This window comes from Pituophis catenifer, unplaced genomic scaffold, assembly GCF_029215685.1.
Source record: "Pituophis catenifer annectens isolate HBS135680 unplaced genomic scaffold, rPitCat1.0.hap2 SCAF_1, whole genome shotgun sequence".
Lineage (NCBI taxonomy): Eukaryota > Metazoa > Chordata > Lepidosauria > Squamata > Colubridae > Pituophis > Pituophis catenifer.
This window is the reverse complement of record NW_027256881.1, coordinates 277886900-277904216: the sequence shown is the minus strand read 5'-3', so window position 1 is coordinate 277904216 and position 17317 is coordinate 277886900. Positions and strand designations below refer to the sequence as shown.

At 37.9% G+C, this 17317-nt stretch overlaps 1 protein-coding gene across 11 annotated transcripts in view; it reads right to left on the bottom strand.

Moving 5' to 3' along the window:
* GPHN (gephyrin) overlaps nucleotides 1-17317 on the bottom strand; it is a 242592-nt gene that overhangs the window by 204152 nt on the left and 21123 nt on the right. For all 11 annotated transcript variants that reach the window (XM_070937712.1, XM_070937721.1, XM_070937660.1 and 8 more), the window contains exon 2: nucleotides 10001-10079. In XM_070937712.1, the coding sequence (XP_070793813.1) occupies nucleotides 10001-10079 (79 nt within the window). The remainder of the gene's footprint in view (nucleotides 1-10000; nucleotides 10080-17317) is intronic.

Genomic DNA, 17317 nt, shown 5'->3' with positions numbered 1-17317 from the left:
GGGCGTGGAAGGCCTGGCTGCGGTGGTCCTAAGGAAGTGGGTATGGGGTACGTGGGGCAGCTCTACCCTCACCCTAGCTTGATTTTTATGCATGTGCCTCGCCCCACCTTGTACAACCAGACAGTGGGGGCGGCTTAACTAGGGCTTATTTTTGGGTAGGGCTTATACAAGGCACAGGCATGAAAATCGGGCTAGGGCTTGTTTTCGGGGTATGTCGTATTTTTGGGAAAACACAGTATGTGTGTGTGTGTGTGTGTGTATATATAAACACACAAATATTGATAATAAAGCATCACATTCGTAATATTTCTTTTTTTGTTTCAGTTATATTTAGTTCCTGAATGTCATGTTCATTTATTAGTAACAAATTGTGTGGTTTTCAAAGTCAAAACGTCGCCCTCAGTGATCCTGATATATGGGTTAATGGCCCCCATTTCTATTTGCTTTTGACAATACTGCTCTACACCACTTCCCCCATCAGAATCAATTTCCCTTCCTACATGTAAAAACAGTCCGGAGAAATATTTGCTGGCAACAGTTAGAGATTCACTTCACCCTCTTCTTGATGTTAGTATTTCCAAAGTCAAAGGGCAAGTTGGCCTGTGGTGAATCAGAACTGGAAAGTTACCCCTCTCATCTTGTTGAAAGGCAAGTGTCACCATGGTTACATGGCAAGAAGAAAGCAATCTCTTTTCTGCCAGGTTGGACTCTTGGTGCCAGTTGCCATAACCTTTGTTCTGAGACTCATTGCTTATAGAGTGGCAGGCAGACACAGATAATGGAGGCAGGTCACAGGGGCAGTTGTAGTAAACCACCCTAGTGTGTAAGCGATGCAACATGGACATCTGTATCTTTCTCCTATAACATCTCTGATTCAGAATTGCCTTTCCAATGTCTCCTCCTATGATGAAATTCCAGAAAATTCTTCACTGGCATAGGCAATTACAGATAAAAGACCATGGAATATTAATTTGCTGTGTACCTATGTAGAGACCAATAAACTTTGAGTTGAGCTTTACAAATGAGTGAGCAGAAGACAAAAAATTATTGAAAGCTACACTGAATCTACTCTTCTTGGCCAAATCTAAATGTTCAATTAAGAGGACCTAAACAGCCTGTCTCTCTTATAAAAAATCCAAGGCACAAGGAACAGTGGATGCTGAAATTCTGAGCAGCAAGATGCAGGGATGATACCCACAGACTGCCTATAAGGGAGACATGCCTGTGGAGGAATATGTTAACTGCAGCAAGATTATTATATTTGTCTTGTTGCTTAGTTTCAGGATTATACTATAGAGGCATGGAAATGGAAGATCATATTCAGATTTAGCATTATGCATCTGGTAGTCTGTTTTGTAAGCCAGGAATATATCTGGTATAAAAACTGAATAAGGATAAAAATTTATACCATCTGATCTGATGTGAGGATTTCTGCTTTCTGTAAGTACTCTAAATACTTGTGAGGTCTGTGTACCACACTGGGTGGACTGCTCCCTCCAAAAAAATTGTCACTGCTGGAAAGCTGCTTTTATAGTAAATAACCCCTTATTGAAAATATAATTTCTTTCAGCTGGAAGCAACCATCTGAAATAAAATGTATAAGGCATAAGGCAGGAAATCATTCCTTCTCTCTTTTGATGCTTGGAGAAGAATGCTCTTAAGGAGAAAGCCAAGGCATCCATTTGCCCACAATGGCATAAGAGAGATTCAGATAACTGGGTGCTGACTGGGAAAAAAAAAGCATTTTCAAGCTTTGAAATGCTTCTTGGCTGTAGGTAGACTATCTGAATTTGACCTACCAAATTAGGGAAGAATTCTCCATAGAAATTGACGAAGTCTAGAAAATGCTGGTTATCTTTCATATTTCTAGGTGCCTGCCCTGAGAGTATGAATTGTACTTTTGCAGGATGCATTTGTATTTCTACTGAAAAATCTTGTACTCTAATAGTCCAACTGGGGAAGATCAAACACATATCTGGCCACTAATCAAAGTGATTGTATATGAAAAGTAGTTCCAAAACATTTCTGCTGTTAGTCTCATGCAAAGATGGATCTTCCGAGAAAAAATAAATAGTATATCACCCAAGTGCAGCACTACCTATTTTTTTCAAAATATTAGAAAATATTTGATTTATGAATCTAGAGAAGACCTTGACATAATTAATCAAAAAAAAACCCCCAATACTGTTTATTAAAATTTGCTGTTCCTGAAATCAATGGCTGTTAAATATTTGCGGCCTTCATTCATTTTGACCAAATTGAGAGTGCTCAAGTCCAACCCAGTGAAAATGCTTGTCTTTCAAAGACAAACCAGTACTTTCAATAAGAAATGATGTGTAATTAACCTTAATTATTACAGCATATGGTTTATACACTAGTTATGTATGGTCCTCAAAGAATGATCTTTTGGGGGGATGAAAATTGGTGCAAACATGAGGATTGAGAAAGGTACATAAACTCTTCTTTCAGACTGTTGTCCAGAAACTCCTCCAACATGGCTAACTCTCAAAGAGACATAGACTACAGGCAGTCCTTGACTTATGATCACAACTGAGCCCAAAATTTATGTTGATAAGCAAAACATTTCTTAAGTGAGTTTTGTGCCATTTTACAATCTTTCTTGTCATAGTTGTTAAATGAATCATTGTAGTTGTTAAGTTAGTAACACTGTTGTTAAGTGAATCTGGCTTCCCCATTGACTTTGCTTGTGAGAAGGTCACAAAAGATGATCATATGCCCCTGGGACATAAATATGAACCAGTTGTCAAGCAATTGAATTTTGATCATGTGACCATGCGGATGCTGTTTGAAAAGCGGTCATAAGTAACTTTTTTCTGTGTCATTGTAACTTTGAACTATCACTAAATGAAGGGCTGTAGGTTGAAGACTACCTGTATTGTCTCTTATCTGAAATCCAAACTACTGGCTTCAAGTTTGATGGTCCAATCACATATCCAATGAGAAGGTAAGGTAGTTGCTTTCATTTTCCTTTTCAGGAAAGGGGATTCAGAGAGCTGTTCCAGTTAAGAAGAATAGGAATAGAAAGCCAGACAGAGACAAATGATGATGTTACACTTTTAAGATGGGATAGAAATAATTTTTTGTTCTTAGTGGACATCTAGGTTATGAATTGTAGCTGATCAATACTGTAAGTATAAAAGAGTGGAGAATTGTATTTCTGTTTCTCAAGTTTTTCAGAGAATAACAAGGATAATAAAATGCACTTGCTTGTTGTTGCACATTTGAGTGGGCTCCTCTTGCAAACTTTTGGGAGAGGACTTTTTAAAGTTTTCTGAAGATGAGATTTTGGAGCAATTGGGGAACTTGCTTGCTATGCGGCCTACAGTTTCATAGGTGTGGCACTTTACAAATGACTCAGAGTTCTATCCTTCACCAGGTAAGTCTGGGCTAGCTGTCAGGGGACTCCGCAGTAGAAAAAGACTGAAGTCTTCCCTTTTCAAAATATGGGTGGCAGATGATTAGATAGGCCAAAAGGATGATCAGGCAGCCAAAAGGAGAGAAATGAGCCATACAGTGGACTCCCTCCTCTCCTTACAACAGAAGCATCAGGGTTACTATTCTGATAGGAAATTTCCTTGGCTGGTTTATAGCAATAACACTTAGACTTATATACCACTTTACAGTGCTTTACAGCCCTCTGTTCTGACCTAGGCTCCCTTAACAAGCAGGAGGCAGGAATTGGTCCCGGCAAAACCTCTTTAATTTACACAACAGTGAATTACATTCATTCACAGTCAGCAAGGTTTGTCCAAACAATTTTGCAAAGGAATATTTCTCAACGCACCTTATCTCATTTGACAAGCTGCCACGTAACTTGTTTCGAACTGCAGTACAAGGCAAAACCCAGCACAGAGTCTCTCAGAGTCACGGAATGAACGAATTGTTTCCTGCAAAAGCCCACTCCCTGTTCACTCCTCTTTTATTTCCTATGGGAGGGGCCAATTATCTCCAAGGTGTGGCTTTACTCCTGAGTCAACCCTGCTTTCTGAGTTGTTCTTGTCTTCTGGCAGCTCTGCGCATGCGGACACTAGGAATGGGCTCCAGCTGTTCCTCTGACTCGCTGCTATCTAACTCCCTCTCTGCCTCTGACGCAGAGCCCTAGTCCGAGCTTTCCCCAGCCCCCAGGACTGGCCCAAGTTCCTTTCCACCCTCCTCACTGTCTGACTCTGCTGTCTGTTTTGCTGGCTGCCGGCAGGCGACAACACCCTCTCCAAGCGGTTTACAGAGTCAGCATATTACCCACAACAATTTGGGTCTTCATTTTACCCACCTCAGGAGGATGGAAAGCTGAGTCAACCTTGAACCTTATAACCACTAAATTCAAATCAGAGGAAGAATGCTTGTTCTACTGCCTAGGAGAATAAAGGTTTGTAATGTGAAAGTAATGTGGAACACTCTGTTTTGAGCTAGATGATGGTCAGGGGATAGACTCAATCCAGTTTTAAGTAATCAGTACTAACAGGTAGTCAGATCCGGCAATGGTTATCCCACAGTATGTCTTCTGCCTACCAATCAGCATCCCAAGCAAGAAAGATTTCTCTAGCACAGGTAATGTAGTCACATGCTATTGGTCACACCTGAGTGCTAACTTGATAGAACAATTTATTTTCTTTAACATGAGCTTCCCCTTGCTGGACTTTCCTGAGCTTTCCTGGAAGAAGACTGACAAGTAGTTCATTGCTTCTTTAGATTACAGGAAGCAATCTGTCCATGTCCAGGTTTTAAAAGTAAGATCAATATTAATTACAGCCTAATAGCCAGAAGATACAATTTACATTAAATATGTATATTTAACAGGAGATAGATGACAAACTGCAGAGTCATATACAGAGACAAACATATTTAAAATCTATAAATATAGTAAAAAATAAATAAAAGCTAAGTATAAAATACAGTAAAATAACATAAAAAATAAGAAAGATAATAGCAGCAATCAACAAAATTAACACAGTTGTTCAATCACAAGTAAACAAAGAGATGCATAAGATTGAGTAACCTATCAGAATCCTTGCCATACAAAAGAAGCAACAGAAAAACTTTGAACTCTCTACCAGGGTATTTCTTTAAAATCAAATGGATATACAGTATGTCCTATAAAGAGAGCAGCGCAGAAACATGTATGCTGATATAAAAGGTTATTTTTATAACATCCCAACAAGATTGTCGAGGCTAGTGTGTCCAACCTAACCGTAGTGAGGGCCTGGAAAAAAATAAATAAACTATAATAGAAGAAAGACAGAGCAAAGGCATATTCTGACTTTAAAAACTTTAATAAAGAGTTGTAGAATTAGTTATTAGGTTTACATTTACTTTAAAAATCAATTCCATATATATTCAAGAAGATACCCAGCAACTTCAAATCCTAATTAGTTAAGTTGACTTAAAATGGTCTCTGAGAAAGAGTGAGGCCAGATCCACTTAGGGAAAAAATTAACTTTCAGCAGAAATTAGATAATTTTAATAAAATTAAAACTCTAGCATCCAACTTGTCTCTAAAAGTAAGGCAGCATTCTTGAAATATATTAGAACTGTAAAAATAGCTCCAACAGACTTAAGACTAAACAGCTTCCAGGGCATCAAACTTTGTTGAAGTTGAGAAGTAACTAGAAAGACCTTATAGGGTGCAGGAATAAAACATGCTCCTTTTGAAAAATCTGAAGACAGCTGTCCAGATATGGTCAATGGTGAGGGGGTGACATTAATTTACTGGCTTGAACTCTGAGGCAGTCACTTGCTCACTGAAGCAAGTCATACTGCAATTAATTCCTGGATTATGTCATTGAAGAAATCCACAGTGGCTGATATCACATGGAACACCTAATTGTTTCTTGAAGTCCAAGTATCACTAGTGAGTGAGATCTGTATTGTGAATTTATATACCCATTATAAAATCCAAGTTGCAATGCAATTTATTCATCATCCCTCCCGTGGCTGCCCCATTCTCACAACCTCACTGCCACACAAACATACATGCCCTGTGATGTTGTTGGTCTTCAGTTCCGGAATGTTTAACTTCAAGTGTATTAGAAAAGTAGACAGTAATTTTGGTTGGTTAGCTCTTGGAATATTTAACTATTACACTGTTCACCCTTGCAGAGCCTCTTGCACCCTTTTCTATGGATTTGGTAACTTTGGCATCTATTTAAAAATGTAAAAAAACCCCTCTATTGTGATAGACCTGCTAAAAGTACAAGTGAATGTTATTAACAGAACTTAATTCTCTTATGCACTGTTGTAAAACATAGGTGTTTAAACAAGGCCGGATAAGAATGCTATTAGTAGACTCCTGTACTAGGCAAAGAGTTGGATTAAATGATCTCTCTTCTAATCTGATATTCTGTGATGTTGTTAGTGATACAGAAACATGTTTGAAGTTTTTGATTTGATGATTTACTGCAGTTCTTCTGCTGCACTTCAAGTGTTAAAGAAAGTGAGTACATGACTCTAACTTAAAAAGAGCCTTGGTGGCGCAGCAGACTAAAGCACTGTTAAGTAACACCAGCTGCCTGCAATTACTGCAAGTTCAAATCTCACCAGGCTCAAGGTTGACTCAGCCTTCCATCCTTTCGAGGTAGGTAAAATGAGGACCCAGTTTGTGGGGGCAATAAGCTGACTTTGTATAAAAAAGAACACTGCTTAGGGGGGGCCCTAAAGCCCTACTAAGCAGGTATATACAAAAGTATGAAGGCTATTGCTTAACGCGTTGTAAGCCGCCCTGAGTCTCCGGAAAAGGGTGGCATATAAATCGAACCAATAAATAAATTAATAAATAAATAAACTTTTGTTATGTACACTACAGAGTTCTCTGATGATAAATATAATTTATATTTAGAATAGATAGCAGCCAGGTTGAAATTTGTGTATATGTGTGCTTTTCCCAAAATGAGATTCCTTCTTTTCAGATGGAAACTACAGTTTAATCCTATTTTGGGTAGCCTGTAAAGTACATCTTTAAATATTGGGGTGGGTGTTGAAAGAACTTAATGCTTCCCTCCCAGCAACCACTGGATGGCAGCAAAAGATCAGACTTTCTGCCTTCTCTCCCTGCTGCCATCTGTGTTAAACCAGATCTCAGCAACCTCAGCATTCTACTGTTTGTTACATCTAGCCACGATATTCTAGATTTGCTTCTGATTCCATAATGACAAAACTCAGAGCAGAAATTGGATACTGAAAATCAGCTGGAATGGAATGGAGCAACTAAAATTACAGAGCAGTTTATTTCATTCATAAAAAACACCATACTTTCAGTTCCATGCATACCTCTATCCAGCAGAACAGGCTTTCTCATCCTGAAACAAGATCAACACGAACAGTGTTTATTATTTACTGACATTTAATATAACCTTCAAACCTTAGGACCTGGCACTATAAGTTGTTTGAAAGAGTAGCAAGCAATCACTGTAATAGTTCAATGCTTTTTTTCTATTAAAATGACCAGTCTTCGTTCTCCTACCATATTTACTTCTGACTGTCACTTTAAAATTTAGGCCATGCTTTCCTCTTCCAGTCCAAAGCTCAGACCATGAGGATAATTATTACTCTACAGACTGTCTATCTATTTTCTTGAGAAAGTCAATGTCTAGATGCTAATATTTTTTAGGCCACCAACTAGAATGCAGCTGCCACAAGCAATAGGATCTAGGGACTAGGATAGATAAAGGAGCAAGAAGTTAATGTTACATTTATAAATGTTGCTCAGTATGTCTCCCACCACTTCTCCCTTCCCATATCTGGATTATTTATCAAACCAGCCTCTTCCTCCTGGTCAAATCCTAGATAAATCCTCCAGCCAGAGTTTAAGAATTACAAGAAAATATTAAAAAGATAACTGGAGAGACACTTCAGTTGAAGCAACATATCATAGAATTTCTCAGAGAAAATCTCAATCAGTAAATCCCAATTTTTCTTCTTGCTGACTTGGCGCTCATATGTCGATTGATAAAAATACTAAGATATCTATGTCCTGACACAGATGTAGACAAATGTCTACATTTTCTCAATCCTAATAGAATGTTTGACCTGGATTGCCTTTCATTAAAGAACATAATTTTCCCATTCTTCCCCTCACCCCTTTTCCTTTTCTTTCTCCATCTGTTCAGAAGAAAAATTAAAGACAAAGGACATTAAAATGTTCTGTGATATTTTTATATCCTTCTATACCAATTTTGTGGTCACAAAAGCACATCTGAGAACTTATTAACCAATTAATGGGAAAGAAATAATGCACCCTTTAAAATGTAAATAAAGCAAAGTTAGCAAACCCCTTAGAAATACTGTGAGTATGATCTTTCAGGAAACTGTAATTGCAGCTGTGATAAACCATCAGGTTAGTAATCATGGAACTTCATCTCTTGTGTAAATGGTCCAAAATATACTAGTTAGCCTTTCATTAACAGGCAACAAAACAGTCACAGTTCCAATAAGCCAACTATGTTGGGTTCCTATTTGTTTCTGATACACTTTCAAAATAATTATGTTCTTTGACAAAGATACTTGGGATATGATATTCTACTATGTGAGCCTCATTACGTTATATTAAAGTATTTTTAGTTAGGATCAGAAAGAAGGCTGGTCAATTCTCCGTATAAACATTAGTTCTTGGCTTTCCTTCTTTGTTGAATACCTTGTTGAAGAACCCCCACTTCTCTGTAGCTACTAGCTGTTTTCAAATATTCTTTCAGCAGAGATCTTTCAGATTGAAAGTCTTGTTCCTTCTCACTTCTGCTCCCTACAGCCATGAATTGCCATCTTCCATCAGCCAAAAACCAATTATCAGCTATATGTTCTGACCTTATATAATATTTTTTTTACTATAAACAAGGTCTTAATATTATAGGAAGAAAAACAGACTTATGGCAATTCAATTCCCAGTACATTTAAGCAAAGCCAGATTTCTGACCAACCTGGTTACATTATAACCTAACTCAGGATTAATTAAGAATATACATATTACAAAAGAAATGTAAATAAGGAAATGCTTCTGTACAACATCCAAGAAAGAAAAGGAAGATGAGGAGAAATAAATGATACAAGAAAATGTATTACTTTAATGTCTGAAAATAACTTCTAGTGGAAAGTATGTTTTTACAGATTTTACGAATTATGTATGGAATCTCATAATAAATTAGAATAAGAAATGTTTGCCAAGATTTCACTGAAAACTGTGTCTGACTAGCCAGGTGGTATGCATTCTACTAACTGCTCTTCTTGGCACCTCCCACTCAAGTTCTTTCTGCGATCTATTTACTGCTTACTATCATATAGTAATAGTCAAGCTTTTGTCTCCTAGAATTTTAGCATTGCAAATAATTTTTGACGATTTAGACTCAAATGTCAGCTAAAGTGTTCCATACTGTTTCAGCTCTATGATGCCTTGTAAAATTTCAATTCATCATTATTGGACATGAAACATACTGGTTCAGATATCAACCTTAGCTCCCAATTTCATAATTGTGTGAAGCTAAAGCCAGAATGAAAGATTGCCTTACTTAAAGTTAACTCTGGAAATGTCTGGTGGTGCTTTTTATTCTGAAAGTTCTACTGCAATTTAAACAGGAGCTGATGAGTTATTTTTACATGTATGCATGTACCCATGTATGTATGTTCTTTTGTATAAATATGAATCATGAAAATATTTTTTAAAAGTTGCTTTAAGAAATGTGTTAACATCAGTAAATTGCCTCATTAAAGCATTAAAAGTAGCCATATACTTCAGAACGCTCACTCAGCTGTCTGAATAAGTATGGGCATACAATACTACTTCAGGCTGTTAAGCTGTTCCATTGAAAGTGCTGTCTATGCATACAAAAGCACCCACAATTAAGGAACTTCATCAAAGCAGTAGCACAAGTTTTTCATAAAAAGTTACGGTTAAAGCACTTTGAGAAGAGTGTTTTAGTTTGGAAAGCTTAATAGGCTTAATATATGTGTTCATCAATTATAAATCTGTTATTCACCCTTGAAAATAAATACTCACAAGGAAGGATCCTGGATGAGGTCTTTAAGGTTTATCCCACTGCGGTCTTCTGCAAGGTTCCTGAAGCAACTGTCACTCACTAAAAAGAAAATAATTAAGAGCAATATAAGAAATCAAAAGAAATAAGTTTCATGGCAAAATGTTAGCAAAGTGCCCAGGGTTCAAATACTACAATATACTTTTATTTTAAGGTTTCAATAAATTTGCAGATAAGATTATTTAACACCCCCCCCCCATGTCATGTCAAAAAGTAGTAGTGAGTAGTGAGTAGTAGTGAGTAGTAAGTAAAATAATTAGTTATCAATAGTTAAATGCTCCAAGTTTAACCCTTCAACCCAACCCCAAAAAGCCTACCCTACATTGTTTAATTCTGAACCCAGTCACACAGCTTCCTCAGCCATTAATTATAAGACTATAAGTATGACAGTGATGTATCTGTTTTCTTTTTTTAAAGCAACCTGCAAAACAGACTTTAATGGTAAAATATATTCTGGGAAAATGTTATAAAATAGTACTTAGTGGAAATGACATTTATGCATTGTATTAATTTGTCCTTGTATTAATTTGTCATTGAATTATTAATAAGCCAATGACACTTAATTATTTTCAAATAAGTGAAACAAATTACAATGTTATACAGTCTGAATTTAACTCTTTGCAAAGACTAAATGTTAATCCATTGCAGTATGCTAATTGATTATGCTGCTTTGTTAAACTTTATTGGATGTTCCATCTGAAAAGATACCCATAGTTTCCAGGCATAATAACTAACAGACTATTTAGAGTCTGCAGAAGACAAAAAAGGTGAACAAATGTACTAACTGCATGAAGGATAAGATTACATTTCAAAATGTTCCAAATTAATTCCTGAAAATCAAGTAAATTATGTGGTGGCTAATATAACTGAAAATTTCTTAGTAATTCTAGCCAATTGCAGAAATCTATCAGAGCTAAAATAGGAGGTGCTCTATTCAGAGTTTACATAAGCTGAAATAAGTATTTTATCCAGATTCCATTACAAAAAGATGCTGCCAACATTCGCAGAAATCATTATTTAGGCTTAGTTTCTATATTCCAAATTACACATGAAAGCAACTTATATAACTGAACACTCTGTATTAAAATGAAACATAAGATATACAACCGAGAGAAATTCACACTAAAATCTTCAAGCAGCAGAAAGCATCCAGATATTTTTATCCATTATATAGTTTGTACATTTAGGATATTTTTCAATTTATGACAACAATTGAGCCCAAAATTTATATTGCTAAGCAAGACAGTTGTTAAGTGAATTTTGTCCCGTTTTACAACCTTTCTTTCCACAGAATTGCTGTTGTTAAGTGAATCACTGCAGTTGTTAAGTTAGTAACATGGTTGTTAAATGAATCTGGCTTCTGACTTTGCTTGTCAGAAGGTTGCAAAAGGTGATCACATGACCCCAGGACATGCAACCATCATAAATACAGAGTGGAGGAGGCAGAGAGCAGGAGCAAAGCCAATCCAAAGAGAGAGAAAGGGAACAATGCTGACACACACAGAGACAGCAAGAGCGTAGTCAATCCAGAAAGAGAAAAAGGGGGGCAACACTGATCCAGAGAGAGGGAGAGAGTGAAACTAAACCAGAGAGAGACAGTTGTGCAAGATACCAAGCCAGTGACCAGAGGGGGTGCCAGATACACCAGAAGGCTGAACTGAGACAGATGAATAGAGGTGATTCTATTGGGTGAATGATCAGAACAAGAGATCCTGAGACTAGATCAGTGACTGTGTGAAAGACCCCAAGCTATCGGGGAGAAAGGGGACGGGAGAGCTGGACTTTTGCGGCCCCTTCGGAGGTGGTGCTACATCTTGGTACTTGACTGCATTCAAACTCCTCTTACTTCAAATCCATCTGGGCCTTTAGACTGTTTGAAACTTTCCAGAATCTAAGTTCTAATTGCCCTTTTGCTGTTTATTTTTTAAAAAAATACCATTAAACTTGTATTTAAAATGTATTTTGCTAAGTTATTAGGAACCTTTGGATCAACAGCTAAAAAGCCATTAGTTCCCCAAACAACAACCTTATGAAGCAGTATTGATCAAATTAACAGTTTATAAGCAAAAAGTGAACACTTCAATCCAAAACTATAAATTCACATTATTATTTTCCATGTTAAGAGAATAACCATATATGCTATATTGCTTGCTAGATACCTAGGTATGATGATAAATTCCAAATTTTTAGTACATTCTTCCAAATTAATTTCATATTTTAAATCGTATTATTTCATAAAATATATACATGAAACATGAAAGCATGCAATATTGTGAGTAGATAAATGGGTACCACTTTGGGGGGTAAAACCCTGCTGCAATTGTGTGTGTAGAAAGTGGACACCAGCACTGAACCTGGCTGGACAGGAGGCAAGGTGAGACTGGTGGAGGAGCCCGAAGAGCCAGTAACCCAAGTGCTGCTAGTTAATTGGTGTAAAGCTAGTCTCTCCCCCCCCCACCAGTGCACCAAGAATAGATGTGCAAGCGCCTAACAGAATGAACTAGCAATCTAGGCTTCCAGGACTGCATTGTGTCTAGCATGTATAGATTTATGTATGCCATACAGCATATACTGTATGCCGTATGCTAAATAAATAAGTATCTGTGATCTTCTATAGGCAAAAAAACGCTTTTCCTAATTCTGGGAAAATTTGACAGAACTTTGACAAGAGTTGCTGTTCTGTAACTGTAACAAAGGGGCTTGTATAAAAGACATATAATTAGCATTTAGCTCTTTTATTGTAAGAGGTGCTGAAAGTCTTAAACTGTTATTAATAGCCACTTGCAAAATCAGGCTCTAGATGCCATAATACCACTAAATTAGATTCTATGAGCTATCTAAAGATAAAATAACTCATTACTAAAAATATCTTTGTTGGTGGAAATATAATGAAGTCTCTAGCACAAGACAAAATGAAAGCATTCAACTCTAGGACTACACTGTATTCTAATCATGCAACATATATGTCATACCCAGTTTGGTGTAGTGGTTAAGGTGTTGGCCTAGAAACCAGGAGAATGTGAGTTCCAGTCCACCTTAGGCACGAAAGCTAGCTGGGCGACTTTGGGCCATTATTCTCTCTCAGCCCATCCCACGTAACAGAGTTGTTGTTGTGGGAAAAATAGGAGGAAGAAGAAGTATTAGGTATATTTGCATCTTTAAATACTTATAAAGTAATAAAGGTAGGATAAAAATGAAACAAACAAACAAATAAATATCCCAAGACAAAAGTGGTCCCAATGGTGATAAGAGCTCTTGGGGCTGTGGAACCTAAGCTGGGAGAGTAGTTCCAAGTAGATCCCAGGAACAACATCAATGTTCTCTGTCCAAAAAAGGGCAGTGCTTGGAACAGCTAAGACTCCCAGGCCTCTGGCAGAGGACAGAGATTGAGGAAGAAAAACACACACACACACACAAAATTTTTATTTTTAAAAAATCGTAAGTAAAAGACAAACTAAAGAAAAAATAAGAAAGGGAAGAAAAGGGAAAGGAAGAGAGAAAGTGTAAAACGAGAAAGGGAAGGGAAGGGGAAGAGGAAGAGGAAGAGGAAAGAAGGGAAGGGGAAGAATATGTGCAGCTTCTGATCTTGTTTTCAGCAGGAATAACGAAATGTGTATATTCCTCTTCCCTCTTTAGTTTTACAGAAATCCCTTTAGTCCCCTTTTTAATCCTTTTTGAGTCATTAAATCCATGTATCTTCACTTTTTTTATATTTCCAGCAAAAAGCCCATAAAAGTACTTTTTAAAAAGTAATAGTTTTGTTTCTGATCAGACAATGAGTTTTGTCACATCTGCCCATTCTGACATCTTTACAATTGTGTTCCTCCATCACTACACTTACTGTATAATAGTTTCCCAGCTGCTACCTTATACAAAATTAGTCTTCCATGTGTCTTTTCTAACTGGCTATCTAAAAGTCCCAATAACAAAAAAAATCTGTTTTTTCCTCAAAATTGGTTTTTAAATTCTTTGGATCATTGTATGGATGTGTATCCAGAATTTTATGGCATTTTCACAAGTGCACCTTGCATGTTTCTGTCTTTTTTCACATTTCAAAAATTGGTTTGAAGTATATTTATATTATATATCCTTGATCATTTCTATGGTGTCATATCCCAACAGTTTATAGTTTTATTAAAGTTCTCTCTTACATTATAATGCACTATGAATTTTATCTTAAATATTAAATATTTCTTTTAATTGTGCATATAAAGCATATGAAAACGAACAAAAACTCTCATACCTCTGCAGTCTAGAATATCTATGAAGGAAGATGTGTATGTACTGATCCATCACTGCATCATGACCTCCTCCCTCTCACCCACTCCCTCCCTCCCCTCCCTCCCTCCCTCTCTCTCCCCCCTCCCTCTCTCACTCACACACACACTCAAATTACAAGAGGGAAAAATGTCACCTTTGAGGAAATTCTTTTAACGTTATTGCCCAGAATTTAGAATTTTCTGCTGTAGGCATTTTCATAACCATTTAAGGGGCAACTGAAATTAAATGCTCATGTTTTCACTCAAAGCCTCTTATAATGTATTGTAGACTCCTGGTAAGAAACTGATTTAGTTCATACTTACCTGCAACATATAGACTGACAGTACCTGCCATTAGAACTGGGTTCTTTTTTTCAAGTGAGAAACATCATAAAAAGTACATTTTCTGGGTACAATCCAGACTACAAGCCTATAAACAAGTAACTAGGTAAAAATTATCTATAGACTTGCTTTTTTACTACTTTCATTTATAAATGCAGCGTTTTATATAATTTGAAATATAATTGTCAAGGTTTCATAATCTGGCAGCCATTTTTAACTGCAGGCAAACCTATAAACATAATATGAAGGTTGAGTCTTATTTACTTAAATCTTCTCTATATCTTCAATTAGACCTTCTCCCACCCCCCGCCCCTTTAAGATACTTAATTTTACTGAGATTTTTGTTGTTTTCTTGGTAAAGAAGATCGGATATATTTAGTCCAATAAAATGTATATTTCCTAAATGTGGTTGCTGGTCAAGAATGTGATCCCTTTAAAGAAGTACATAGAAAAAAAAGTATATTTTTAGCAAGGCTGTGGAAATCTTTAAAAAATGTATTTCAGGATGCACTGCAACACTAACAATTATTTTTGAATCATTTCATTTATATAACAAATTTCTATAGTGTCTGACTCTCAATAATTTTGTGAGCCCCACAATTTAAACAAGGAAAATACAACAATAACCATTAAAATTAAATTAAATTAAATTAAATTAAATTAAATTAAATTAAATTAAATTAAATTAAATTAAATTAAATTAAATTAAATTAAAACAAAATATGGGGAGACAAAACTGAATAAGGACAAAGTAAAGGCCTTCACTCTCCTTCATCAATAGCCTAATTCCCTAAAGTCCTTCTAAACAACAGAAAGATAGAGGTCATCTAGACCTCAAGGGGAACCTCATTGCAGAAGCCAGATGCTGCCACAAAAAAGGCATAGTTTTGTGCTCCTGACACTGTATATTATTTAATCAAAGGGATCTGGAGTGCATCAATCCTGTAAGATCAAATCAACTGGGGCAGATAATATGGGAGATAGACAGTTCTCAAATAACCACACCGTATACCAGGGGTGAATTCCAGCAGGTTCTGACAGGTTCTGGAGAACCGGTAGCAGAAATTTTGAGCAGTTCGGAGAACCGGCAAATACCACCTCTGGCTGGCCCCAGAGTAGGGTGGGAATGGAGATTTTGCAATATCCTTCCCCCAGGAGTGGGTAGGGAATGGGGATTTTGTAGTATATTTCCCCTGCCATGCCCACCAAGCCACACCACGCCCACCAAACCACGCCCACAGAACCGGTAGTAAAAAATTTGGATTTCACCACTGCCGTATATACCATGTAAGGCTTTAAAGGTAACAGTCAGCACCTGGAATCACACCTGGAAGCAAATGGGCAACTGGTACAGCTCACAAAGTACACGGCTTACATGGGCATATTAAGATATCCCCATAACTGCTTGAGCAGCTGCATTCTGAACCAGTTGCAGCTTCGGTATAGTCTTCATGAGAAGCCTCATGTAAAGTAAAACAAATAGGAGGTGACTAAGGCATGGCCAACTGTAAGCAGTGCTTCCCGGTCCAGGAATGGACCCTATTAGCATACAAGGTGGTTTTGTACAAAGGTCCCCCTAGCCATGGTTGTCACCTATTCTTCCATGTGAGTCAAAGAGAAACCACATTGTACACCAGATCTGTGAGGGGGAATATTATCCCATCCAGTCAAAAATTTCAACTCTCCTGATTTTGGGGGCAGGGGGGGGGGCGAGAAACGAGACACTTTGACCATTCTTTCTTGCTAGGGTTGACTTGCAGCCAATTTCTCCCCTCCAGGCCCTTATAGCCTCCAGGCACTGAGCCAGCACACAAACCGAATCATTTGCCTGCCATTAATACTGATATCTGACTGGTATCCGCCAGGGAGAATGAAAGAGAATCACTGCAAACAGTGCCCCCTACTCCCAATCTCCAGATTTAGACCAGTAAAATATCACAGTTGATGGTACAGCAAGCCGCTGTAACATATTTCCTCGTTTTTACTGGACATTCTATAGCTGTGATGGCGAACCTATGGCACAGGTGGCACGCGGAGCCATATTAGTGGGCACGCCAGCTCAGCTCTGGGGTTCATGCGTACGCCGGCCAGCTGATTTTCGAGCCTTCTGGGCCCACCAGAAGTAGGGAAACAGGCTGTTTCCTGCCTCTGGAGGGCCTGGGGGTGGGGGAAAGGCCCATTTTTCTTTCTTACCTGGCTCCAGATCCTCTCTGTGTATCTGGGAAGGGCGAAAACAGCCTTTCCCACTCCCTTGGAGGCCCTACAGAGGCTGAAAGGACCCATTTCCCGACTCCCGGTGGGACAGGAAGTGATGTTTTTTCCTGTTCCCAGCCTCCAGAGACTCCTAGAGAGGCTCCTAGAGACTCCTAGAGAGGTTCTGGAGGCTGGGGACAGCAAAAAATGTCACTTTCTGTCCCACCGAGAGTTGGGAAATGGGCCCTTTCAGCCTCCGTAGGGCCTCCAAGGGACTGGGAAAGGCTGTTTTCTCCCTTCCCAGATACCTGGTTCCAGAACCTCTCTGTGTAAGAAAGAAAAACGGGCCTACCAGGCCATCATGTGCCAGGAGCGCGGGGGGTGTGTGTGTGCGCGCACAACCCTCCCCCGCCCCCCCTCTCCTGGCACGCGATGGCAAAAAGGTTAGCCATCACTGTTCTATAGTATGTTTCAATGTAGATACCC